At 35.6% G+C, this 26,423-nt stretch overlaps 3 protein-coding genes and 1 pseudogene across 6 annotated transcripts; 3 read left to right on the top strand and 1 right to left on the bottom strand.

Moving 5' to 3' along the window:
• The first annotated feature begins 1,789 nt into the window (after nt 1–1,789).
• On the top strand, nt 1,790–3,947 carry LOC108201022 (tubulin beta-2 chain-like; annotated as a pseudogene).
• A 136-nt stretch (nt 3,948–4,083) lies between these two features.
• LOC108201032 (serine racemase) lies at nt 4,084–8,192 on the bottom strand. 2 transcript variants are annotated; one of them, XM_064089705.1, is made up of 8 exons: nt 8,062–8,141; nt 6,987–7,042; nt 6,712–6,894; nt 6,469–6,555; nt 6,157–6,387; nt 5,427–5,500; nt 5,155–5,341; nt 4,084–4,551 (listed from the first exon to the last, which is right to left on the bottom strand). In XM_064089705.1, the coding sequence occupies exons 3-8, from the start codon at nt 6,885–6,887 to the stop codon at nt 4,308–4,310; spliced, it is 999 nt and encodes a 332-aa protein (XP_063945775.1). In that variant the 5' UTR covers nt 6,888–6,894; nt 6,987–7,042; nt 8,062–8,141; the 3' UTR covers nt 4,084–4,307. The 2 variants fall into 2 exon arrangements, with proteins under 2 accessions (XP_063945775.1, XP_017224807.1); XM_017369318.2 differs by lacking the exon at nt 6,987–7,042 and having other exon boundaries at nt 8,062–8,192.
• Nucleotides 8,193–14,304: 6,112 nt separating this feature from the next.
• On the top strand, nt 14,305–19,511 carry LOC108201003 (probable copper-transporting ATPase HMA5). The gene is made up of 6 exons (XM_017369293.2): nt 14,305–14,735; nt 16,124–17,521; nt 17,619–17,873; nt 17,969–18,091; nt 18,230–18,709; nt 18,899–19,511. The coding sequence occupies exons 1-6, from the start codon at nt 14,442–14,444 to the stop codon at nt 19,313–19,315; spliced, it is 2,967 nt and encodes a 988-aa protein (XP_017224782.1). The 5' UTR covers nt 14,305–14,441; the 3' UTR covers nt 19,316–19,511.
• A 1,264-nt stretch (nt 19,512–20,775) lies between these two features.
• Nucleotides 20,776–25,823, top strand: LOC108200978 (multiple C2 domain and transmembrane region protein 7). 3 transcript variants are annotated; one of them, XM_064089721.1, is made up of 2 exons: nt 20,776–21,185; nt 22,538–25,823. In XM_064089721.1, the coding sequence occupies exon 2, from the start codon at nt 22,576–22,578 to the stop codon at nt 25,564–25,566; it is 2,991 nt and encodes a 996-aa protein (XP_063945791.1). In that variant the 5' UTR covers nt 20,776–21,185; nt 22,538–22,575; the 3' UTR covers nt 25,567–25,823. The 3 variants fall into 3 exon arrangements, with proteins under 3 accessions (XP_063945791.1, XP_017224756.1, XP_017224762.1); XM_017369267.2 differs by having other exon boundaries at nt 20,776–21,088; XM_017369273.2 differs by lacking the exon at nt 20,776–21,185 and adding an exon at nt 21,360–21,971.
• The last annotated feature ends 600 nt before the right edge of the window (nt 25,824–26,423 follow it).

The raw sequence follows: 26,423 nt of genomic DNA on the forward strand, positions 1-26,423 counted from the left end.
GAGTCATGTTCCTCTTAGAAACCTTGGTCTAGGAACCTTTAAATCTTCAAGTATTAATAAGGGTTCTGTAGCAGAACCTTTGTGTATATTCACTTAAAAAAACGGTTCTGTAGCAGAACTTTTGTGTATATTCACTTTAAAAAAGGGTTCTGTAGCAGAACCTTTGTCTATATTCACTTTAAAAAAGGGTTCTGTAGCAGAACCTTTGTGTATATTCACTTTAAAAAAAGGGTTCTGTAGCAGAACCTTTGTGTATATTCACTTGAGTTCATTTTGTAAGAATTATAGTACGAGAGGTTATTGTAGTTGAAGGTCCATCAACCGTTAAAATCTAATGCAGAACCTCAAAGTCCTGATGTATAAAAATATAGTTGTCATGTAGAAAAGTCCCTATATAGTAACCAGTTGGACAATTCTTGAGAATTATCTTAGCCTCACATTCATACTTACGAGTATTAGTCCTTCTACGTTTAATCGTTTTCCCCTCAAACCTTCCGGCGCTACTACACTCTACATATTTATGTGTCATGACTCCACCTTTGTATTTTGCAGAGCTCTTACGTACAACAAGCCCGCATAGTCGCCCATATTCAGTATAAAATTCAAATACAGCTTCAACATCTGGAAACATCTGATTAACATATGGCTTGGACTTCTTATCACATTTCGGTATCCAATATTCTTCTCCGTCAGGTGATGTGTACTTGTACGAATCCACATAAATATCTTCATTGAGCTCATTAGTCTCCCATGGAATGCTGAGTAGCAGATTGTGATCCGTTATTTTCAACAGATATAATGTAAGATAAACACGTAGATTGTCAAAATATATAAGAATTGGTGTGCAGCAGCAGAACCTAAAATAAAGAGACGTGAGTATACATTCATGTTTCTTCATGAACGCCCTCCATTGAGTACCAAATGAAAGAACACGGAATGTAGTGTATGGAAAAATATGAAAAACAATCTGAAAGTAATACATACAGCTAAGTTGTAACTGTTGTTTATGATTGATTTTGATTGATTTTGATTGATTTTCAATAAATGACAATATATGTAAAATTACACCACTATCCTTATAATTGATTGTACATATTTTATACTGATTGTCATATTATTTTTAAAGATTTCCTACGTTAATCTTGAGCCATTAAATCCAAATGAATCCAACGGTTAGAATTGGTTCTATGGTTCTATTTTAAGCCTTGGTTCTCTCTAGAGCGCGACCCTATATTATAAAATCTGTAATTGGCAAGTATAAATATATAGATGGACAGGAGTAAAAGCAAGAAACAAAGTAAAAAGCTAGAAACAGATAGCAATACAGTATGGAAGATGGGGAGAATTATAACATGAGCATTCCGATCACAATGCTAAACTGACAAATTGCTGAAAGAATAGAATCAGTGACAAGGATCGAAACTATGTTTCAAAATAATATTTCAAGTTCCTTGGAATAGTTGTAATATTATATAGTTGTAATGTACCTTTGCGAGTGCAAGTGAGTTATTATATATTTCAAAGTGTTGTAACTAAAATTATTACTAGTATCTCTAATCTGAAGCATCTAGCATTCATGATAAGGAGTGAAAAGCAAGTATAATTGAATACTACATTGCTTCTAACTTGTTCCTATATATGATAGATTTCTTTGCACTTTGCAGAGCCGATACACCTTTCTTTTGAGGCCTAAGTTGCAGTACTTTGACAGTATAGCTACCTTCATCCACACAAAAGGACTCCTCAGAGCCCGGGTGCTCGCGAGTCAGTTTAGGCGGATTACATGTATTTAATCAATCCAATCCATGTATTTATATTTTGGGTCGAGTTGGGTTGGATTGGATCGGTACGTTACTGAACATGCACCCGCATGTTGAGTAAATTTTACATATACTACAATTGTAAGAAGAGGACCACGAGTCCACCATCTACGAATCCCATTTCCTACTCAATCTATAAATTCATTCCCTTCGAAACTAAAACCACACTTTCTTTTCCTGTACAAACTCACTTCTTTTTTTTCTCCTGTACAAACTCACTTCTTCTTTTTCTCCGTAAAAATGAGAGAGATTCTACACATCCAAGGAGGCCAATGCGGGAACCAGATCGGAGCCAAGTTCTGGGGAGTGGTCTGCGCTGAGCACGGAATTGACTCAACAGGCCGTTACAGCGGAGACTCTGAGCTCCAACTCGAACGCATCAATGTCTACTACAATGAAGCTAGCTGTGGCCGCTTTGTTCCACGTGCAGTTCTCATGGACCTGGAACCTGGTACTATGGATAGTGTCCGCTCTGGACCGTATGGTCAGATTTTTCGACCTGATAACTTTGTTTTCTGACAGTCTGGAGCTGGGAATAACTGGGCTAAAGGACATTACACGGAAGGAGCTGAGCTTATTGATTCGGTTCTTGATGTTGTTCGTAAAGAAGCTGAAAATTGTGATTGCCTCCAAGGTATATTTTACATTTTTCTACTTGTTAAGAAAAAAGTTTCGTACTTTATTTTCAACATTTGTCAGATTTGAGCCTAAGTTGGCCCTTGTTGGTTCTGATATGTGCATTACATGATAAATTTTGTGTCCGTCACTGATTAATCTGAGAGGGCATTTGGAAATGTGCATTTCATTCAAATGATGGATTTCAAATCACAGGTTGTCATTTCAAATTCTCGGGTTTATACTAATATTTGAATGTCGTGGATTTTAATGAAATTCAAATTCATATTCCCAAACAGGTTATTTGTTCAAATTCAGAATTTTACATGAAATCTAGGTTCCAAACAAACCATAACGGTGTTTATTGTTTGGTTTTTAGGGTTTCAGGTGTGTCATTCGTTGGGAGGAGGGACGGGGTCAGGAATGGGGACCTTGCTTATATCAAAGATCAGAGAAGAGTATCCGGATCGAATGATGATGACTTTCTCAGTTTTTCCATCGCCAAAGGTGTCTGATACGGTGGTGGAGCCTTACAATGCTACATTGTCTGTGCATCAGCTTGTTGAGAATGCCGATGAGTGTATGGTCTTGGATAATGAAGCTCTGTATGATATCTGTTTCCGTACTCTCAAGCTCACCACTCCCAGTTGTAAGTCGCGTAGAGCTTGTTTGAAACATATATTTTAAACTCTTAGCTTATCACATTAAATCAGGTTAAGTCAAAAGTCACAATGTTAAACTCATTCAAACGGGCTCATAGTACTAAACGACGGGAACAAAATCTAGCTTTTGTTATGTGGTTATGATAGATTGAATTTTTTGTATAGTTGGAGATTTGAATCACCTGATTTCTGCAACCATGAGTGGTGTCACTTGCTGCCTTCGGTTTCCTGGTCAGCTTAACTCTGATCTGCGCAAGCTTGCTGTTAACCTGATTCCATTTCCTAGACTTCACTTCTTCATGGTTGGCTTTGCACCCCTTACGTCCCGTGGCTCACAGCAGTACCGTGCTCTCACTGTTCCTGAACTTACCCAGCAAATGTGGGACTCGAAGAATATGATGTGTGCTGCAGATCCTAGACATGGTCGGTATCTGACTGCATCTGCCATGTTCCGTGGTAAAATGAGCACCAAGGAGGTTGATGAGCAAATGATCAATGTACAGAACAAGAACTCATCGTACTTCGTCGAATGGATTCCCAACAATGTGAAGTCAACTGTCTGCGACATCCCCCCTATAGGTTTGAAGATGTCCTCGACGTTTATTGGGAATTCCACGTCAATTCAAGAGATGTTTAGGAGGGTCAGTGAGCAATTCACTGCTATGTTCCGTAGGAAAGCTTTCCTGCATTGGTACACCGGAGAGGGGATGGACGAAATGGAGTTCACGGAAGCTGAGAGCAACATGAATGACCTGGTTTCAGAATACCAGCAATATCAAGATGCAACTGCTGATGAGGAAGCTGATTACGAGGAAGATGAAGAGAGTTATGAAGACGAGGCTTAAACTTAGACAGATAGATATTTGGTTTTTGTTTTTGGTTCTTTCGCTTGAAGTTGAAACTTGAAACAGTGTGTTTTTCATTTCCTGCCTCTGGGATATTTGCTTGATCCTGTGTTTATTTCACTTGCTTCAATCTTGTAAAACTAGCAGATGAAAAGATTTTGAATTGGTTATAAGAATCTGTTTGTCAATTATAATCACTCTAGACATCAAATATTCTGTTTATACAAGATCTTAAGAGTTATGACACATCTATAGCAGAAGGATAATCTATTTTGCTAAGCATCGAGGAGAAAAGTTTTAAAAAAGGACAAATTAATTGATAAAGGCTTTCTTTCTAAAAGAACTGGAACTTCTTGGTCGACTCATCAACAGAGAGAATCCCAGAGAGTGCCTAGGTCAACATTTCCCCCGGAAAGAACAATTCCAATATGGTGGCAGTCCTTCCAAGCAGGATTGCCTTTAAAACTATCGGATAGAACGGCTGCTAGACCGATGGCTCCACTAGGCTCTACTGCAACCTTGAGAATTTCATAACAAAGTCGCATGGCTTGTATTATTTCCTTATCCTCCACAACTATGATATCGTCAACCAAATCTCGAACAATAGGCCTGCATATATAATTATATCGTAAGCAACCTAAGCTATAATATGCGGATCTGAAAATTTAAATAATCAGGGAAAAGGTTTGGTAATATGAGCAGGACTTGAACAAATGGAAAGAAATAAGACTTAAAAAAGGGCAATGCTAGGTCCAATGTTACTGCAATCCTCAACATTATCTCTTCTAATAGTGATAAATTATCGTCAAAGTTGATATGCTCAGGTAAAGAAACCTGCAGTAGAATAGTGTACTTTTCGTATGGGTGACAGCAAATACTAGAGTAAGATAATTCACTTGAAAAAATCTATTAGGATGGACATATTAAATTAAAATCACCCAAATTAATCAATTGACTCGACCCAGTCATTTCACATTTTACTGTAAATTGTGATATCTTCACTTTTTTCTCTTTCCTTGAAAGTATGAATAGAGGGGGTTTTATTTTTCCAAAGGACAAAATTGTCACCGTCAAGCTGAGAGCTTTATGCCACAGGTACTTATTTTATTTATTCACAGGTTTGGGTTATGCCTTAAAATTTGATTCCAGTAAGAAGCAAATACACATAGGATGAGTTAGATAACAATTAGTGAGATGAGAAATAAACTGTACCACGTAAGATCTCCAAGAGAAGCTCGAAGACCATCAGCTATGGTGTTTGTTTCAGGCAAAGTTATAATTCTACCAGCTTTTTTGGATTGAGCTGCATCATTTGCTCCTCTGGGTTCAGCAGCAAAAATTCGTATATTTGGATTGATGGACTTAGCCGCTAATGCCACTCCTGATATCAGGCCACCGCCTAGTTTTACATGTAAAACAATATAAAAATCATCAATAAAATTATCAATTATCATCCTATAAAAAAAACTACAAAAGCCGCATACCACTTATAGGAACAATTATAGTGTCAATTAGTGGTGCTTGCTTAAGGAGCTCCAGTGATATGGTACCCTGGCCACTGCAAAACAACGAAACAAGTCAAAACGTATAATATACAGGCAAGGACGAGGGCTTCATGAGGTTCTGAATGGACAAGTATATAAGGGTGTATGCTTCATGTTTTTCAATTAAAGTTGAATCAAACATTTGAGTGTCTTTTGAGACACAAAAATAAGCCTTAATTATCAACCATAGTTTTCTAAATTCTGTGAAGCGGGTATGCATGGCTTATTTCGATTTTTCAGGCACTATTCCCCATTTACCAACAGCCCACTACAAGAAAAGACCAAGTGCACTTCATTCATTAATGGATAGAGCACAACTATAGATGTAGCACCATTGCTTCTAGTACCAATTTGGAAAACAACTATACTTTGAGTTCCAACAATTGATGATGAACAACCAACTGGAAAGCAGTAATCAAGAAACATCATGTGTTTAGATATGTAATGAATAATTTCCTGTTTGAAGTTTCCTCCGATTCCCAGGACATGACGCACAGATAAAGTGCAATGATGTTAAGTAAATGAAAAACTTCAGAGCAATTCATTAGTATAAAACATCTTACTGTATAATAAATCTCATCATACATAAGACAAAGTCATGATATCGTATTGTGTTGCTCTATACCGTAATTGAAATGTATGGAATACAATGTATACTTCACCATAATACCTTATGATACGCTTGTCATTATATGGGTGAAGAAGAACTGCGCCAGTCTCCTGCAATACCCTGCTTGCAGTCTCTTCTCTAGACTGCATGGTAGCCTCACTCCGTATGATATGACCACCATAGCGCCTGACATTCTCAACCTTGCAATTTGGAGCATTCTTTGGTATAATTATATAAGCTGGGATGCCACGTAATTTTGCAGCCAAAGAAAGTGCAGCTGCATGGTTTCCACTATTTTCCGAAGATAAGGTGAGGAAATTTTCATATTAAGAAGTTGAAATAACTAAAATGAGAAAACAGACAAACTCCAACCTGCTATGGGTTACAACCCCTTTAGCTGCCTGGTCATTATCGAGCGAAAGGACAGCATTGGAGGCACCTCTAAATTTAAAAGCTCCACTGTTGATAATAGAAATTGATTACTTGATCAAATCTGTCAAAATTTCAGTAAAATCTATAAAGATGAAACAATCAAGTACAATATATTGGTGAATATATTTCTATGACATATGGTTTTATATTTTGTGTAACATCTTTATATGAAAACCTTCTTACCCTTTCTGAAAACATTCACATTTAAAGTAAAGTTTTCTTCCAGCAGTAGAATTCAGAGTTTCCGATGATAGGACTGGAGTAGTGTGTATAAATGGACTGATGCGGACTTGTGCTTCTTTTATTGCGGATATGTCAACACCGTAAATTTCACCATATCTTTCGGTGTTTACTTCCATCTTGGTGCTACAATAGAATGTGCTAAGTTTTAAAACTCAAAGGAGATCATCCTTAGTAGAGAAAAAGTTCAGGAGTTTCCACATCAAGGCCATGCTTACTAGTTACTGCTACTCGGAACTCTTAAAAGTTGAAAGCTTGTTGAAGATCCCTATACCTAATTATTAGACATCACTCGTGCCCCAATTGGTTGGAATACATGAAATTCGGCAAGAATTAAATAGAAATATGCACGGTTAATAATATTTTATTAGCATGGTTTATTACATTTAATAACATAAAATCTAGGAAAGAATGGTCTTAACCTTAAAACTCTTGGAAACGAAGCTAGCCCATCAATCGTCAACCAAAAAAATTGTTAAAGATGGCAACTTTTGTTACAATTCTAAAATGCTTGATTTAGGTTTGTTAAAGATCACATTAGTTAACCTTTTCAACAAAAAATCATATCAAATTCCTAACTATCAAGATTAATTTTAATTACATTCTTACCTTGTTCTTCCTTCTAACCAACCAAATAGAGCATAACAGGCAAACAGGAAGTGTTTCACTGGTTCACAGAACATACCCTACATCTTTGCATTCTCTAACATCAGTGAAGAACCCATCATTAATTAACCAAAAAACTTGTCAAAGCTGGCAACTTTAAGTACAATTCCAAAATTCTTGATTTGGGGTTCTTAAGGATCACATTACTTAACCATTTAACAAATATTGATATCAAGTTCCTAGATTACTTTAACTACATTCCTCCCTCATTCTTTCCTTTTAACCAACCAAGCATAACAATGGGCAAACAGGGAAGCATTTCACCGGTTCATAGATCATACCATACATATTTGCATTCTTTAACATCAGTGATACACCCAGATTGATACTAACATTATTACCTAGCTAACAATGCTCAAAACCTCAAAACTCTTGAAAATAAAGCTAGCCCATCAATTTTTAACCAAAAAAACATGCTAAAAATGTCAATTTCAATTACAATTCCAAAATTCTTGATTTGGGTTTGTTAATAAACATCACATAAGTAACTATTTCAACATAAAAATTATAATATCAAGCTCGTCGAGATTAATTGTTTAGCATATATACGAGGAATATTGTAGCTAATTACATATATTATATACATAGAAGCTGATATGACTAAGAATTAAATATGAAAATGGTTACCGCAGATGAGGAGACTGAGGCAACGGAATGGAGAAGAAGAAAACGGGTCCTTTGTCAAATTTTTTAAGCTGTCTTTCTCACTGAAAATGCACAAAATGGGTATTAGAGCATCTCCAACGGTACTCCTAAATCATTCCCTTAACAATAATATAAAATGTGGCTCCTAGTAAGTTAATACATCGGAAAATGTGAGAACTCCAATGCTACTCTTTATATTTGGCTCCTTATTCACATTTTATATTTATTTTATATAAATGAGAGGAAAAAGTTGACTAAAAGAGAGAGAAGATTGAAGGAAAAATAATATAATATTGAGTTAGGAGCTACTAAATGCTTTTTAAAAGAAAGGAGAGAGAGTAGGCTCCTAAATTTTTAAAGAGCATCTAGTAGCCCATTGGAGCACTAAATTTTGATTTGCTCCTAAATTTTAGACTTAGGAGCTTGTTTAAAGAGCCCCTTGGAGTTGCTCTTACTTCTTATTTGCACTGTGCAGTAAAATGACACGAATACATCAATACTTGTACTTCCTCCGTGCCGCGCTCTAATAAAATATAAAATACTCATAGTTTAATAAATTATTTTAATTTTTTAATACATATTTAGTATCTGAAATTTTTATTAGAAAAAATTCAATAAAATTATGAAATTATGTTTTATATGTATCCTAAAATGTTTTTCGAGCAATGAAAAAAGTGTAAAGAAATTAGGAGTCAGTTTGGTTAATGGGTATATGGAATCAGGTATAGGGTTTGTCCATTCCAGACTCACGTGTGATTGGAAAAAATAAAATATCAACTCATAAGTATGGGTTTTTAATATCAAGTGGGGAGGTGGGTATGAGATGGAGGTATGGGATGTATTCATTTTATTTTTATTTTTTGTTTCCATTTAAGTAATGAAATATAAATGTTTAGTACAAAATTAACTCAATGATGTAAAAATATATAACAATAATATTTTTCATTAACATAAATTAATAACTTATTTTTTACAAAAATTATATATATTTGATTCCAAACACTCAACCAAGCATATGATACACATGATACCTCAAACTATACCAACAGTGGGTGATGTAGTGTAGTGCATGGTGTGTCACGTGACACACCATTATTTTTAAGAAAAGTTTTTTCTTTTTTTGTTGCCGGCTTATATAAATGATGATTGTACTCTTCATCTATTTTCCAAAGTTATCTCATTTGTTGCATTTTGCTAATGAATAAAATAAATTTATTGTACTTTATATGTTGTGAAATTGTCAACGAGAGATTATTCTTTTATTTCTAGTTGCCTATAAGTTTGTTAATTTGTGGTTAAATATAGTGTTTTACAAGTATAATTAACCTAATTCTAGTTGTTTATATTTTTTTGCTAAGAGGTAATTGTTGGGATATTGAATTTTTACCTATAATCAAAAAATATGCTTGACAATGACACATAGATGAATTTAACTAACAAATTTTGCTTTTGGAGATGCTCTAATCTTAACGCAAAAGGTTAAAAATGCATTTTGTATGTCTTGATTATTAATGAGTGACACACCATTTATAAAATTCTGTATCCGTTACTGCATACCAATTTAACCCGATTCTTCGTTCCAACTCCATACCACTCTTCGAACCAAACGATGGGATAGATCTTGTCGAACGAAAATCTTAATTATATATTTTTTCAATAGAAATTCAAAATATAAAAAGTTTGATCATGCGGTTAAAGCAGTATTGTAAAAAGCGGGAATCGGACTTAATCAGTGATTTCACGAAAGAAGGATTAATCGGAGATTAATTAAATTGATCGGAGATTAATCGGATTGATCAGTGATTAATCGGAGATTTCATCAGTTCGGTGAGTTACAGAACAGAGATTAAGCGGTGATTAATCGTGATTAATCACCGATTTTTAGCACAGAGGGTTAAAGTGATTAATCACAAAAGATTTGTTGAGTTCGGTTTTTAATCAAAAATATGTTTACATTTTAATTGGATCAAGTTTTTCAGAATAATATTAAAATTTTCAGATTAATAGGAAACTAGTGATTAACAATTTTAATATCTCGAGATAGTTCGTAAACGAATTTTTCTTAAGTGTTTAGATAACAAATTTATAAAATAAATATGTTACAGCAAGTTTCGAATTTAAAAATCTTTTTATACTGTGCATTAGCATGTATATTATAAATATTTCTAATTTGCCTTGTGCTCTCCTTCCAACCCTAATTTTCTCTAGTCTAGCCTCTCTCTTGTCGTAGCCGCCGGGGGCTTCCATCGGTTTTCACCGGTGGAAAGCCCCGAATCACTTGATTGTTTTGTTTTTCTTCCTAGTTTTTGAATAATACATCTTCCCGGGAAATTTTGATCTAAAACCATAAGAGATTTCGCTGTCTCTCTTCCAAGCGGGTGAGTTTTAGCCCGATTTCTCTTGTTTTTGTGGATCTGCTCCGGATCTGTTCTCGGGAGAATTCTTAGATCTAAAACCATCGGAGATTTCGTTGTCTTTCTTCTCTGTTTCAAGCGGGTGGATTTTCAGTCCGATTTCTCTTGTTTCTGTGGTTTTGCTTCAGATCTAAGGTTGTTTTCTCTCCCTAGTGAGAGTTTTGTTTTTCGCTTCTTAATTGTAAGCGGGGTTTTGATTTGGTGATGAGAGTTTGTATGGAATCGCCGTTTTGGTCGATAGCTCAAACGATAGCTCTGTCAGGGCATGATGAAGAGGGTACCAGTAATTCAACGAGGATGCATGAAGCGGGTACTTGTATTTGTATATACATTTTCTTCAAAATATCGTTTAACTGTCTCTTTACGAGAACAGGCGATTGCAAATCACTGTTTGTTCGACTCGATCATTGGTGTAGATGCCGTATGGCTTTTTATTATTAGATTAACACCTTTGTTTCAAAAAAAAAAATAAATATTTCTAATTTAATAAAAATAAAAATAATATTCATGTAAAAATATTCTATTAAACATGCTATAAATTCAATTTAGAACAATATTTTACAACAAAAAATATAATTTTTTTTCCTAATATGAATACGATGCATTGCATGTTTTGTTCAGTTTTTCTTATTTTTTAAAAAAGAAGTCATTTATTTTTGAAAACATATAACGCAAAATATTTTTTTTACTTATTTCTACAAATTTTTGCATACAATCAATGATAGACACTTATTAAATGCATGAAACTTAAAATATATACTTCAAAATAATTTATTTTTATGGATAAGAAAAGTCAAAATGAATTTTGGTGATTAACCGACGGAAAATAAGATACCACAGATTTATTTTAACAATAAAATACGACAAATTTGATCTCGAACGTCGTACCTGCCATTTTAACTTTGCTTGACCAATCTTGACATCGATCGACGTGATAAAATTTTCAATTCTACGTAATTTCTGATTAGTTAATTACCGGTTCTTGGCGTGTTTACCGACCTAATCAAATGTATTAACAACGAAAGATGTGTAACAATAATTAACTAAACAATTTTCAACCTTAGACGTGAGGAAGAAAATCACCACAAATATATAAAAACAAATTGGGAGCTACACACCCGACAAATAAAATAAAAATAAAAATTGGGAGCTGCACATCTCAAATTATTCAATACAATAAATCACATAGGTTGGCATGACAGTTACTTGGCTGCTTATTTTTTTACCGCAAATTGCAAGAGTTAATTGGTCAATTTTTACTTGTTATTTCCACAGTCAACGCCTTGTAGATTTATTTTAACAAATACGATAAAATGAAAAGGCTATAGTGATTTTGCAACCAATCGCATGTGAATCAGAGGAGATAATTTGTTGGATGGTATAATTGTTCGGATCCAGTTTCAAACAATATTTGAAATGAGTCTAGTAATTAATAAGTAAAATTTATTCATACAGGTTTTAAATTTTCTTTTTTACTCATTCAAAAATTTATTGTGTTCGTTTCCCTCTCACCATAGAATTACTAGTAAAAATTCTAATTTATAAAATATATAAATTCTAATAATTTAAAAGTGAGACCATAATAATCGACTTTTGTCTATATTAAATGACAAATCTAAAAATAATTCCTATCGTGTTTCCTATTTTTATTATAATATTATATTTAAAATTTATTCATAAGAAAGTAACGGAGAAAATACGAGAAAGAGTATACAAAAATTAGAAGGTGAATATTTAATTATTAAAAATGAAATGAGTAATTTATTAAATATTAACTATTTTCGATAATTTGAAAGTGAATTGCTAATGTATAAGAAATAACAAAAACTCTGTCAAATTTTCATAAAATATTTTTCAAAATATAATTTAAATTAGCATAAACTAATCAACCGAAAAATCTAAAACGGTACATGCGATCAGCCATGAAATACTCAAGTCTGCGCGAGTATTGAAATGAAGATTTCTCAATCGCATCTAGTCACCAACTCTTTGTCAAATACCAGGAGAAATCGAGAAATATTATACGACTGCTGTCAACCAAAACATTAATATTATAAATTGTGTATGTATCCGTAATCGTATTCATTTTAATCGAATTGCATCAAGATCGATTGCGAAATTTTTATTTAGGTAGATAGTTTTATATATAGAACACATATATTCTGGTTCGCGTCACTAGAATATTCCAATCAGATTACAATTATGTGAATATTGTAAGGAAGATTCTCGATCGTATCTAGACATTTGGTCAGAATCTCTTTTTCAAATATGAGGTTAAAATTATTATATCACTCAACTCTCCTTTGAACATTAATATTTTACAAAATGTTAGCATCAATGTTCCCGTCACCAAGTTAAAATAAATATTGTACAAATAACGGGCCTGGTTGGCAACATAAATAAAAATTTATTACCGATCTTGTTTTTAGAATACATATTTATATAATTTTTTTATATAAATGCTAAGAAGGTGTTTAATATTTATTATATGAAAAAAATAAGGACGTATTTTAGAAAAAGTAGGGTTTCATGTATTTTTCTTCGGAAAAACAAATTTAGCTAAACGGATATGCAAAACCTATATTTCATATAATTATATAAAAATAATATATAAGTATTATTTTATTAAAATTTTTGAAGATCTTTCATATTTGTAGGATAACTCTAAAACTAAAAAAATAAACGGTCTGCATGAAACACACTTCATATTTTTTAGTAATAAATATTTGAGTGAAGGAGAATGATACCGTCCTATTAAACTCATATGTAATTATTTGTAACACAATCAAAATGATAAATATTGAAAAATTTTAGATTCATGCATATCACTAATTAATATATATTTAAATATTGTGTATAAAGTTATTTTGACATAAATTCGGAATTCAATTTAATATGTGTGTATAGTTTGGGGCAAAAAGGTGGCGCAGTTCAAAGAAAAATTAGTATCATAGTCTAATATCAACATCCTATGTTTATTGAGATCTAAAATAATTAATTGAATTTATCTAGAGATTTCATATCATTTATAATTATACTAAAATAATATATTATATATACTAATCTAAAATATAACAATATATTATAAAAAAATTATTTAATTAATTTTGTTTTTCTTCAAATATAAATTTTTACATATTCAACAATTGTTCATATAATTATTAATTTATTCTAAACAATGACGTGGAAGATGCTAGCGACTGCGAGAGAACGAAAAATTCAAATATATTTTGGGGGAGATGAGAAAAAGGGTTTCCGCTAACCACGTCTCTCAAACTCTACAATTTTTTTTATTTTTTTTTTTCGCCACGAACTCTACAATTTTTATATTATGCTATAAATTATAATAATACAAAGACCAATTGTACACGGGAAGGATAAGTATCATTGACTTGTAATTGTTATACACAAGAAAATCACACATTAAAATATTACATATACATATTTAATGTTTTTCATGATAGGTCATTTTGCTTTTATATATTTTCTCACTTAAAATGTCAAAACACTTATAGAACCGTGTAGCTGAATTTAGATTGTGACTTATGACTTAAACTGATTTTTAATGTTAACTTATAAGTTGAGATAAAATGTAATTTATATGAATTATTAAAATATAATAATAAAATTAAAAGTGATTTATGTGTAATTTATGATTTATAATTTTTTTAATTAAATTTTTTTAAAAATATTAAGTTCCAAAAGAGTACCTCTAGCTTTAACTCTGGCTTATTTCCGACTTTAATTAGTTTCAGCTAGACATTTTTCGATTATTTAAGTTGGAAACGGGGGCGAAACAAACAAGTTCACAGCGACCTTGCCGCTAGTTTATATTTAATTCCCACCGAACATTTCACCTTCCGATCCTATATATATTAGGGCATTTTCAAATTTGATCTCACATTTTATTCTGCTAGCTAGCTGAAGATCACTCGTAAATTTATCTTCATGGCGTCGAGATTATTATCAATAACATGCATTCGGCAAAAGAGTCATGGAGATTTATCTCCCACACCACATTATCCTTCCATGACAAAGTACCCTAGAGGTGTTTCATCTGAGCAAGAGAAGCTGATTCGAGGATCCGAGTCCAAGGCCTTGTTTTCTGTCATTGGCATGACATGTTCTGCCTGTGCAGCGTCTGTCGAGAAGGCGGTGAAGCGGCTTCCCGGGATCAAGGATGCTGCTGTTGATGTGCTGAATAATCGGGCTCAGGTCATGTTTTATCCCTCCTTGGTTGATGTAAGAGCCTTTCTTGATCCTTGCATATGATATTATGGATGAGTTTTTGTTTTGATGGTATATTTATGTTCAAATTATATGGCATATTTTTTGTAAAAGGAGGGTAGGTTTAGATGGATTTTGGTGGAAACATGACTATATGTGTCCATGTTTTCCTTTGAGGTCTTGAGATTTTCGGGGTATTAGTCAAAATCAGTTTTTGGGACCCTAACCTGTGTACAGAACCAATTTTATCGAAATAATTGAAAATTGTGGGTTAGGGTTTTTGATCTTTGCATATGAATTTATGAATGAGTTTTTGTTTTGATGGTATTTTTATGTTCAAATTATATGGTATTCTTATGTGAAAGGAGGGTAGGTTTAGATGGACTGTGGCGGCACATGGTGGTTATATGTGCCTATGTTTTCCCTTTAGGTCCTGAGATTTCCGGGATACTGGTCAAAATCAGTTTTTGGGACCCTAACCTGTGTACAAACCAATTTTATACTTGAAGAAATAGGTAGCTTCATATTGAATTATGAATATTTAGCCTGAATTTGTGTATGTATTGCTACTATATCCTTTGAATCACTGATATAGAAAATACTGGTTGCGACTCTACTTGTATTTGAGATGGAGTAACGTATAAAAGAGCCAAAGTTAGTTGTAATATTCTTGTTAGTTGCAACATGTTGCTGAGTTTTCAAGTTATAATAATCAAAGATTAGCACTGGAATAATATTTCTGTTTCTTAACAGCATCCACTTGTATGCTTTCTGTTTAGTTCTTTAACCAAGTTAACCTTCTTTTAAGGCCTTCCTCTTGTGATAAGTTCATTTAGTGGGGGAGACTGTAACTATAACTGCATAAGATTAACCGTATCATTGGCAGGACACACATAAGTTTTTTAATTTGTAGATTTTCATACCGAAAACACTGCAGTATGATGGATATTGGCCTTAATTCAAATTAACTTTAGCAGAGATCTCGATGTACAGACAGTCAGACACTGATAAACTTTGTATATGAGGCTTATTTATGCTAAAAAAAAGTATAAGCTAGGATGACTTGTTTCATTACTGATACCTTCTCTTTGTATTGGTGAGGGGAGGGAGACGGAGAATAAGAAAATATTGTGGAGACATCTGAGTTTTTTCCAAAGTACTTAACCTGTTGTTTATGACACTAGGATAGTTTTGAACTGATGTGCTGATTATTGTCTGAGAAACTTGATTTTACATTGAATGATAACTAAACAAGTGGTTGATGGATATTATCAGCGGAAAACATGATCTTCCTCTTGTTATCGTTTATGTTCTCATCTTTTTGTGGAGGTTTAATAGTTACTTTGTTGTTTAAGTAAAGATGTTTATATCTGTACCAAAACTTACTGTGTTTTGGTGAGCAGGAGGAGACAATCCGTGAGGCCATAGAAGATATTGGATTCGAAGCCAGTTTGATAAAAGAAGAGAACAGTGATAAATCCACACAAGTATGCCGAATCCTTATCAAGGGAATGACATGCAGCACTTGCTCCACAACTGTAGAATCTGCTTTGCAGGCTATACCTGGCGTACACAAAGCCCAAGTCGCATTAGCAACTGAAGAAGCTCAAATTCAATATGATCCGAAGATTGTGACACAGGGTCAAATTTTGGATGTAATAGAAGACACTGGGTTTGAGGCCATCCTAATCAGTTCAGGGGAAGATCTTAGTAGAGTTGAACTAAAAATTGATGGAATGCGATCTGTTAATTCTATTAAAATTGTTGAAAACTCTCTTGAAGCACTGCCAGGAGTCGAAGATATAGATATTGATCCTGAGCTCCAAAAGTTTTCTCTTTCTTACAAATCAAATATGACTGGACCAAGAAATTTCATCCAAGTCATTGAGAATACAGGATCAGGTCGGTATAAGGCAAAAATATACCCGGAAGGAGAAGGAGGAGGAAGGGATGCGCATAAGCGACAGGAAATCAGACAATATTTTAAATATTTCCTGTGGAGTTTGATTTTTACAATTCCGATATTCTTAACATCCATGGTTTTTATGTATGTGCCTGGAATTAAGCATGGATTAAAAAGAAAAGTTGTCAATATGTTGGAGATCGGGGCACTAATGAGGTGGATACTGGCTACTCCAGTGCAGTTCATTATTGGCAAGCGATTCTACACTGGTGCCTATAAGTCATTGAAGCATGGTTCTGCAAACATGGACGTTTTGATTGCATTGGGAACAAATGCGGCCTACTTCTATTCTGTATACTTGGTCTTGAGAGCTGCTACGTCTCCACATTTTGAGGCAACAGATTTCTTTGAGACGAGCTCTATGCTTATTTCATTTATTCTCCTTGGGAAATATTTAGAAATATTGGCCAAGGGAAAGACTTCTGAGGCCATTGCCAAACTTATGAACTTGGCTCCTGATACTGCAACACTATTGACCTTCGACAGGGAAGGTAATGTAGTACTTGAGGAAGAAATAGACAGCCGACTGATCCAAAGAAATGATGTGATAAAGATCCTCCCTGGTGCAAAAGTAGCCTCAGATGGTACTGTCATTTGGGGACAAAGCCACGTAAATGAGAGCATGATTACAGGAGAAGCTCGTCCAGTGGCCAAGAGGCAGGGTGATACCGTGATAGGAGGCACTGTGAATGAGAACGGGGTGCTACATATTAAGGCAACACACGTAGGCTCAGAGAGTGCTCTTGCACAAATTGTTCGACTTGTTGAGTCAGCACAGATGGCTAAAGCTCCAGTACAGAAATTTGCTGATCGCATCTCCAAATTTTTTGTGCCAATGGTAAACATTACAATGCTTTCTACTATGAACATATGAAAGTAGACCTTACGCCTGAATTCATTTTTCACGATCTTCTTAACAACTTTTTGTTCTGCAGGTTATCGCTCTCTCTGTCATCACTTGGCTCGCTTGGTTTTTAGCTGGAAAATATAACAGCTACCCGAAATCATGGATCCCCTCCTCTATGGATAGCTTCCAGCTTGCGCTCCAGTTTGGCATTTCTGTCATGGTCATAGCCTGTCCTTGTGCTCTTGGCTTGGCAACTCCAACAGCTGTGATGGTTGGTACAGGAGTTGGTGCTACTCAAGGTGTGCTGATCAAAGGTGGCCAGGCCCTAGAGAGTGCTCATAAGGTCAGAAAAGTCACCAGTGATGCTCTAGAATACTAAAGATTTTACAGTCAGATCGAATAAGTTAAACATAACTAACGCTTTCCATTATCATTTAGGTGAACTGCATTGTCTTTGACAAGACCGGGACTCTCACAATGGGCAAGCCACTGGTAGTTAACACAAAACTTTTAAAAAACATGGTACTTGCAGAATTCTATGAGTTGATTGCTGCAGCTGAGGTAAATTGGTTATTAGAATCAGTTTGTTCTACAATAGACTTGTAAATCAGTAGAGCTTAAGTATATGACTCTTATTAGCAATTGTATATTTCTGTTTTACTGAAGATCATTCTCCCTGCTTTGGCAAACTTGTGTCAGGTAAACAGTGAGCACCCCTTGGGGAAGGCGATCGTAGAATATGCTAAGAAATTTAGAGAAGATGAAGAAAACCCTGCTTGGCCAGAAGCCCGAGACTTTGAATCCATTACAGGACATGGCGTGAAGGCTACTGTTCGTAATAAAGAGATAATTGTAGGGAACAAGAGCCTGATGTTGGATCTCAACATTAATATTCCACTCGATGCAGAGGAAATGCTTGCAGAAGCTGAAGAAATGGCTCAAACCGGGATTCTTGTATCCATAGATGGGGAGTTGGCTGGAGTTCTTGCCATATCTGATCCTTTAAAGCCGAGTGCTCGTGAAGTCATTACTATACTCAAATCTATGAATGTCAAGAGTATTATGGTGACAGGTGATAACTGGGGAACTGCTAGGTCCATTGCTAAGGAAGTTGGCATCGACACAGTTATTGCAGAAGCCAAACCTGAGTTTAAAGCTGAAAAAGTGAAGGAACTACAGGTAAATATTCCAAGTTCCTTAAATAGTCATAACATTCCACATTACACAATTTTATGATCATACATTTCCAGACTACGTCGCAAAAAATTAGGCGTTTTAAGTTCAGAATTATGAGAAAATGTAAGGCTGCAGTGCAGAGCAATTTTAAGATTTATTCTGTTGTGGTTTTAATGACTAATATCATGGCAGGCATCGGGACACACTGTGGCGATGGTGGGAGATGGAATCAACGACTCACCAGCCCTCGTGGCTGCTGATGTTGGAATGGCAATAGGCGCTGGTACAGACATTGCCATCGAGGCAGCTGACATTGTTCTAATGAAAAGCAACCTGGAAGATGTCATTACTGCTATTGATCTTTCAAGAAAAACCTTCACTCGAATCCGTCTCAACTACATCTGGGCCTTAGGTTATAATCTCTTAGGCATCCCTATCGCGGCTGGAGTCCTCTTCCCTTCAACAGGCTTCCGCTTGCCACCCTGGATCGCGGGAGCTGCAATGGCAGCATCATCAGTCAGTGTGGTCTGCTGTTCTCTTCTGTTGAGGTACTACAAGAGGCCAAAGGTGTTGGATACTCTTGAGATTGGTGGCATTACTGTTGAGTAATGTAAGTTGATGACTTGATGTTATGCTTTCATGTGTAAAAAGATCTGCTGTTTTACTTCAGTTAAGCTTTAAGATTGTGATTTCTATGCCTTTATCTGTAATAAAGCAATAAGTTAGACTTGTAAACACATTTAGCTTGCTTAGTTCCTGTATAATTGTAGCTTGAATAAAATTGCTTCCTTCAGCTTTATCAAAATGCTGGTTATGTTTAATTCATTTCTTTAGAAATTCAATCAGTACTAGTGTACTACTACTCCTGAAGACCTGAACCGATACCGAAAATATCGAAAAACAAGTCATTCGTAATCATTAATAAAAAAATTCTCGGAAGAGTAACAGGTAATCAGTCATACTTAATTGATAAAGACACTGAACAAGAATTGATTGGAGATTAATCAGATTATTAATAAAATAATTGGAGATTTAATCTGATGAGCTCCGGAGTTCAGCCAGCTACGAAACATGAATTAGTCGGTGATCAATGAAGCAGCAGGACTCGGTTGTTATTTTTGCTCAACATATTATCGATGCACTTATTCTTGAAAGAATAAAAAGAAATAACTGTATGAAAATTATGAATCCATCTGTTATCCTTGGATTCTAGTAGTGATCTAAGTGCATCGATATGCGAAACATCTGAGGTAATCACCGTCTGTTTTGGATTACTAGTATTAATCTGAACATAAGTACACTGATGACATAATTAGTTATGAAAAATAATAATGAAAAATAATAATATACTAATAATTTAAAGTACAGACAGAAGAAGGTGACCACTCCCCAGGCGCAGGTTCAGGTTGAGGACCCATCCCCATAATGCTGCACCTACTGCTTCATTACATGTGTGCAGTATATAATATAGTATGTCGGGTCATTGACAAACGATTATTATCCGTCTTTTTCTTATTTATAGAGAATCCGTGACGTGGAATGAGTGAAGTTGTTCTTAATATTCACCCAAAAATTCTTAATCTTAGATATTTTAAGATCATCGTCGATAGATAATTGCAGCAATTGTTCGTCAGGAACCCGACGTGATTATACCAGCATATCACTAGCAAATCATTATGCAGAAATGCAGGGGATCAATTATCAACAGAGCCATTTCTAATGGTCCATTATTATCGTTTGGAACCTTCTTTTCTTTTATTTCTATCTCTTTGATCCTGCACTGGTACTAGTAGTGGATTTGGTCCCCAGTATATCATTTATATGTACACACAGTTACATTCCATGTGACTAAAAATCGTGTACTTGTGCCCTATTCAATATTTCGAAATCTTACTCGGACTTTTCATTTTATCTCGAATTTATCAATCAGATACTCGACATACGAATAAATCAAATAAATCGAGTCCGATTAACAGAATTCATGTAGTGGCAACATTGACACAGAGTAACTGAGTAAGACACAGACGGTCAAAAAGCAAGTCAAATCTTGTTGTTGTACATAATGCACACTACTCCATCAAAACTACCACATCCTTGAAGATCTCACTGAGAATCACTCACCTTCCTCACAACTAATATGGTGTCCTTACCAAAAAGACACTAATGCCACCCTTTTGATAAAACCCCATTAAATTACTCTCCTCTATCTCTTCAATCTTCTTGCTCTCTCTCTCTCTCTATTAACTCCTTGCAGCTCTCCCCATACACCCATACTTCTCTCCATGCCCATAATATATTCTACATTTTCTTGCTCATTTTGCTCATTCACTTAGCCTACACTCCTTAAAGATTTCAACTTTCAAGACCTCCAAGCCAACCCAGGTACTCCCTTTCTCCTTCTCTTCTTTTCTCATCAATGTACTTGCACTTTCTCTCGAACCCGGTCTTTACGGAAACAACCTCCCAAAATTAGTCTCCGGTATGAAACACATGTGCACATGTACTAATTACTGTCTGTGACAAAAATTTAAAATTTTAAAATTGACCAAATCTCTGCTACTTCTCATTTATTTCATAATCTGCTTATCTGAGACATGTACTTATCTGACAGATCTGCTCTTATTGGTTCCATAATTTTTCTTCTATATTTTGAAAATTTTACATAGTATTTGAATTTTGTTTTATCTACTGTATAAAGAGTACCTTAAAGTTATGTTCTTTTTGTTCAGATTAAAGGACTCCAGCTTTCTTTTTGTTATTTTGTATCTTCACCTTTCTCTTTTTACCACATTACTTTCTAGGACTCTGTAGTCTGTACTGCTTTGATGCATGTCTATGTAGTTGAGATTAAGTAAAGTTTAGTACTTGTAATCATGTGTCTTTACCGGTAATTAAGGATTTTTCTTCAACCTTCATGCATGTTAATTTAAGTTAATATTTTTTTTTAGTTTTATCAACTCATATTTTAAAGTCTTTAGATCTTTACACGAGGTAGTTTAGCACATGGTTCCAGAAAAGTATTGACCTGTTTGTATATCTGAATCTTACTCAAATTTAATAGAGTTCTTTATTTTAATTACTCAGTTCCAAAGTGAAGATCTTCCCTAGTTTTGTTAGCTAAAGTTAAGTAAACATTGTTTTGGACTTCTCCATATTGTTGGCCATTATTCTCTATTGAATTTTTCAGAAGAATTATTTGTCAAAATTTTAAGCTAAATCTGCAAACCTTGAAATTTCAGTGAAGGGCTAATACAAGCAATTTGAGGTGAAAACTGCTGCATCCAGTTTGTTTTGGCCTTTGTCGATTTATTCTTGCCTGATTTACGCGATCTAATAGAGATATTTAGCATGTAATTAGTGCTTATCTTTTCGTAGATGCTACATTTTTATTGCAGCAATTTTATGATGAGCATTCTTATCTGTTAGTATTAGAGGTTCTGAGAACTAGGCTTGCACTGGACTTCAGCTTCTGTATATACTTCTGCTTGCTTTTTTATTTGTTTTAAAGGTCATTGAAATGTTTTAGGCTGTCACTTGTTGGGATGTTGGAATTCCTGGTATTGTCTATACTCGATCTGTTCTGCTGACATGTTAGAAGATTACTATTTCTGTATATCTTTCTTAGATGATCCTTCTGGATGAGTTTTTTAGATATGAATTAGCAACTCTTTTTGGAACAGAACATAATTTATTAACTTAAGTTTATTGTTAGGGAGAGAATTTGCATGAAGCATATTGTTTTCTTGGATTCTTGAAGTATATTGATTTGATCACTTCTTTTCGGGCTTATTCATTTTGTTAGGCTCTTAATTGTCGTCTGTAATTTTCCAGATTCTTGTGATTTACATCCTTTTTCCAACAACTTTGCTATGAACAACCTTAAGCTTGGAGTTGATGTAGCTAGTGCCCACAACCTTCTGCCAAAAGATGGGCAAGGCTCATCCAATGCCTATGTGGAACTCTACTTTGATGGCCAAAGGCACCGCACAACCATCAAAGAGAAAGACCTGAGCCCAGTCTGGGATGAAAGCTTCTACTTTAACATCTCCGATCCATCCAACCTTCACAATCTAACTCTTGAAGCATACATTTACAATAATATCAAAATCGCCCAATCAAATTCTTTTCTTGGAAAGGTTTCCATCAACGGGACATCCTTTGTTCCCCACTCTGATGCTGTAGTCCTGCACTATCCTTTGGAAAAGCGTGGAATTTTCTCACGTGTGAGAGGAGAACTCGGTCTGAGGGTTTATATTACTGATGATGCATCCTTGAAGGCCTCTAAATCACAACATGCAGCTGAAGAGACTGAAATGCATTCCCACGCAGCTGAAGCTCAAGTATCTAGGGCATTTTCTAATATCAAATCTGAATCGAGGCACAGTTTCCATCATCTTCCAAATCCTAGTCATCACATGCAGCAGCAGCATTCCCCTTCTATGTCAGTTTATGAATCAACAAAATATGGGGTTGATAATATGAAAGCTGAACCACAACCCCCAAAACTTGTCCGCATGTATTCTGCTGCATCAGTGCAACCAGTTGACTATGCACTTAAAGAGACGAGCCCATTTCTTGGAGGAGGACGAGTTGTAGGGGGGCGAATACTTCATACAGACAAGGCTGCTTGTACTTATGATCTTGTAGAAAAAATGCACTTTCTTTTTGTACGTGTTGTTAAGGCTCGTGAACTTCCTGCCATGGATATTACTGGAAGTCTTGATCCTTTTGTTGAGGTGAGAATAGGTAATTACAGAGGAGTCACAAAGCATATGGAGAAACAGCAGAACCCAATGTGGAATGTTGTTTTTGCATTCTCAAGGGAGCGAATGCAGGCATCGGTCCTGGAAGTTGTAGTTAAAGACAAAGATCTGCTGAAAGATGACTTTGTTGGCCTTGTAAGGTTTGACCTGAATGAAGTTCCTATGCGTGTTCCACCTGATAGTCCACTGGCTCCTGAATGGTACCGACTCCAGGATAAGAAAGGAGAGAAAATTAAGAGTGAACTGATGCTTGCAGTGTGGATTGGTACCCAAGCAGATGAAGCTTTTCCTGATGCTTGGCACTCTGATGCAGCAACGCCTATTGACAGCTCCGGAGCTGCCTCAACACTAATTCGGTCAAAGGTCTATCATGCACCGCGATTATGGTATGTTCGTGTGAATGTTGTTGAGGCCCAAGACTTGGTTCCAACAGAGAGAACTCGCTTCCCTGACGTATATGTAAAGGCACATATAGGGAGCCAGGTTTTCAAAACAAAGACAGTTCAAGCAAGGTCTCTGAATCCTCTTTGGAATGAGGATCTCATATTTGTTGCCGCAGAACCATTTGAAGATCATTTGGTCCTTACTGTTGAGGATCGTGTGGGTCCTGGAAAAGATGAGATTCTGGGGAGGGTAATCATCCCCTTAAGCATGGTGGAGAAGCGTGCTGATGATCGTCTCATCCATTCTCGTTGGTTTAATTTGGAGAAACCTGTCGCTATAGACGTGGATCAGCTAAAAAGAGAGAAGTTCTCTAGCAGGCTCCATCTTCGAGTCTGTCTAGATGGTGGTTACCATGTTCTTGATGAATCTACACATTACAGCAGTGATCTTCGTCCGACAGCAAAACAACTTTGGAAGCCATCTATTGGGGTTCTGGAACTTGGTATTCTCAATGCAGTTGGACTCCACCCTATGAAAACAAGAGATGGCAGGGGCACATCAGACACATATTGTGTAGCCAAGTATGGTCATAAATGGGTTAGGACGCGCACAATTGTTGATAATTTGTGTCCAAAATACAATGAGCAGTACACTTGGGAGGTGTTTGATACTGCTACAGTTCTAACTATAGGTGTTTTTGACAATAGCCAGCTAGGGGAAAAAGGGGGCAAGGACCTGCAAATTGGAAAGGTACGAATTCGCCTTTCTACACTTGAAGCTGGCCGCGTTTACACACACTCTTATCCTCTACTTGTTCTTCACCCTACTGGTGTCAAGAAGATGGGGGAGGTGCATTTGGCAATAAGGTTTTCATGCACTTCTTTTGTAAACATGATGTACATATACTCTAAACCTCTGTTGCCGAAAATGCACTATGCTAGGCCATTTAGCGTAATGCAGCTTGACATGCTGCGTCACCAGGCTGTGAACATAGTTGCAGCGCGCCTGGGACGTGCAGAGCCCCCTCTTAGGAAGGAGGTCGTGGAGTATATGTCTGATGTGGACTCACATTTGTGGAGCATGCGCCGCAGCAAGGCCAATTTCTTCCGTCTCATGTCAATTTTTTCGGGATTATTTGCTGTTGGAAAATGGTTTGGGGATATATGCATGTGGAAAAACCCCATCACAACAGTGCTTGTCCATGTCCTATATGTTATGCTTGTTTGCTTCCCAGAACTAATTTTGCCTACTTGTTTCCTTTACATGTTTCTGATTGGAATCTGGAACTTTCGATACCGGGCAAGATACCCTCCTCACATGAACACAAAGATCTCACAGGCAGAGGCAGTGCACCCTGATGAACTTGATGAAGAATTCGACACATTCCCCACAAGTCGTAACCCTGAGATTGTCAGAATGAGGTATGATCGCCTGAGGAGTGTAGCTGGTAGAATTCAAACAGTGGTAGGTGATATTGCTACACAGGGTGAGCGTGTTCAATCATTGTTAAGCTGGAGGGACCCTCGCGCTACCTCCATCTATGTCACATTCTGCGTAGTAGCTGCTATAGTGCTGTATGTGACACCATTCCAGGTGATTGCTGCATTGGCAGGGGTATACATGATGAGGCATCCCAGATTCCGCTATCGTCTGCCTTCTGTGCCTGTCAATTTCTTCCGTCGACTTCCTGCAAGGACTGATAGTATGCTCTAACTTAACAAGAAATTGTTGCAGGCTCCAAGCATGCCAGTTATTGCAACTCAAGTCACGGTAATTAGTCTGTTACCCTGTTCGATTATCAAATGTTCCATGTATTCTTTCTCCATTGTGCTGAAGATTTTGTCTAATAATATATATCCAGTGTTCTTTTTCTAGACAGTAGCCGGAATCTTTGCTGTTTAGCAGCAGAAGAACATTTAATTACTAGAATGTAAAACTTGTTGAACAGACGACCTCTTGGTCAGATAGTATCTCCCTCGTTCCGCTTACTAGAAGTAATTGCGACAATAAAACACACCTTGATCCTTGTAGTTCTGCTACAAATCTGCCAGTTCTGTGTAGTTTGAATTGGTGAGGCCATTGCATCAGATCAAACAAGTCAACAAAACTTAGCATTTAAATCTTATATCTAAAATAAAATTAATCTCGAGTATTATTCAAGTCTTGAACATACCATTGAGATGCAACATTAACAATCAACAGAACTTTGCCCTTGTATTTGCTTAGTTCTACTTCGTTACCTTTTGCATCCTGAAAATAATATACATCAAAATTATATAATTTATACGAAAACCGTTAAATCTCTTGAAATAGTTACTTTGTGCACGTATTTTGAGGTGTAAAAAAAACATAATTCTACACATTATATTTGAAATTTTCTTTTTCTGAATAAAAATTTAACATCTTTATTTTTATTCAGAAAAAAATTCAAAAATAACATGTAGAAGTATGTTTTTTTTCATCTCAAAATACGTGCACAAAGTCAAAGCGATTATTGTTTTGAAATGGAGGGAGTATCGAATAAAATATGTACCTTCACAGTGAAGGCATGGACGGACTGGACAATGTTG

Source organism: Daucus carota, chromosome 1 (assembly GCF_001625215.2).
Source record: "Daucus carota subsp. sativus chromosome 1, DH1 v3.0, whole genome shotgun sequence".
In the NCBI taxonomy this organism is placed as follows: domain Eukaryota; kingdom Viridiplantae; phylum Streptophyta; class Magnoliopsida; order Apiales; family Apiaceae; genus Daucus; species Daucus carota.

Coding starts and splice junctions, on each gene's coding strand:
- LOC108201032 (XM_017369318.2), bottom strand. CDS start 6,887: ATGGAAGTAAACACCGAAAGATATGGTGAAATTTACGGTGTTGACATA. Junction 5,501..6,156: donor AATGACAAGCGTATCATAAG/GTATTATGGTGA, acceptor GTTGTTTTGCAG/TGGCCAGGGTACCATATCAC. Junction 5,342..5,426: donor TATAATTGTTCCTATAAGTG/GTATGCGGCTTT, acceptor ATGTAAAACTAG/GCGGTGGCCTGATATCAGGA.
- LOC108201003 (XM_017369293.2), top strand. CDS start 14,442: ATGGCGTCGAGATTATTATCAATAACATGCATTCGGCAAAAGAGTCAT. Junction 14,736..16,123: donor TTTATCCCTCCTTGGTTGAT/GTAAGAGCCTTT, acceptor TTTGGTGAGCAG/GAGGAGACAATCCGTGAGGC. Junction 17,522..17,618: donor CCAAATTTTTTGTGCCAATG/GTAAACATTACA, acceptor TTTGTTCTGCAG/GTTATCGCTCTCTCTGTCAT.
- LOC108200978 (XM_064089721.1), top strand. CDS start 22,576: ATGAACAACCTTAAGCTTGGAGTTGATGTAGCTAGTGCCCACAACCTT.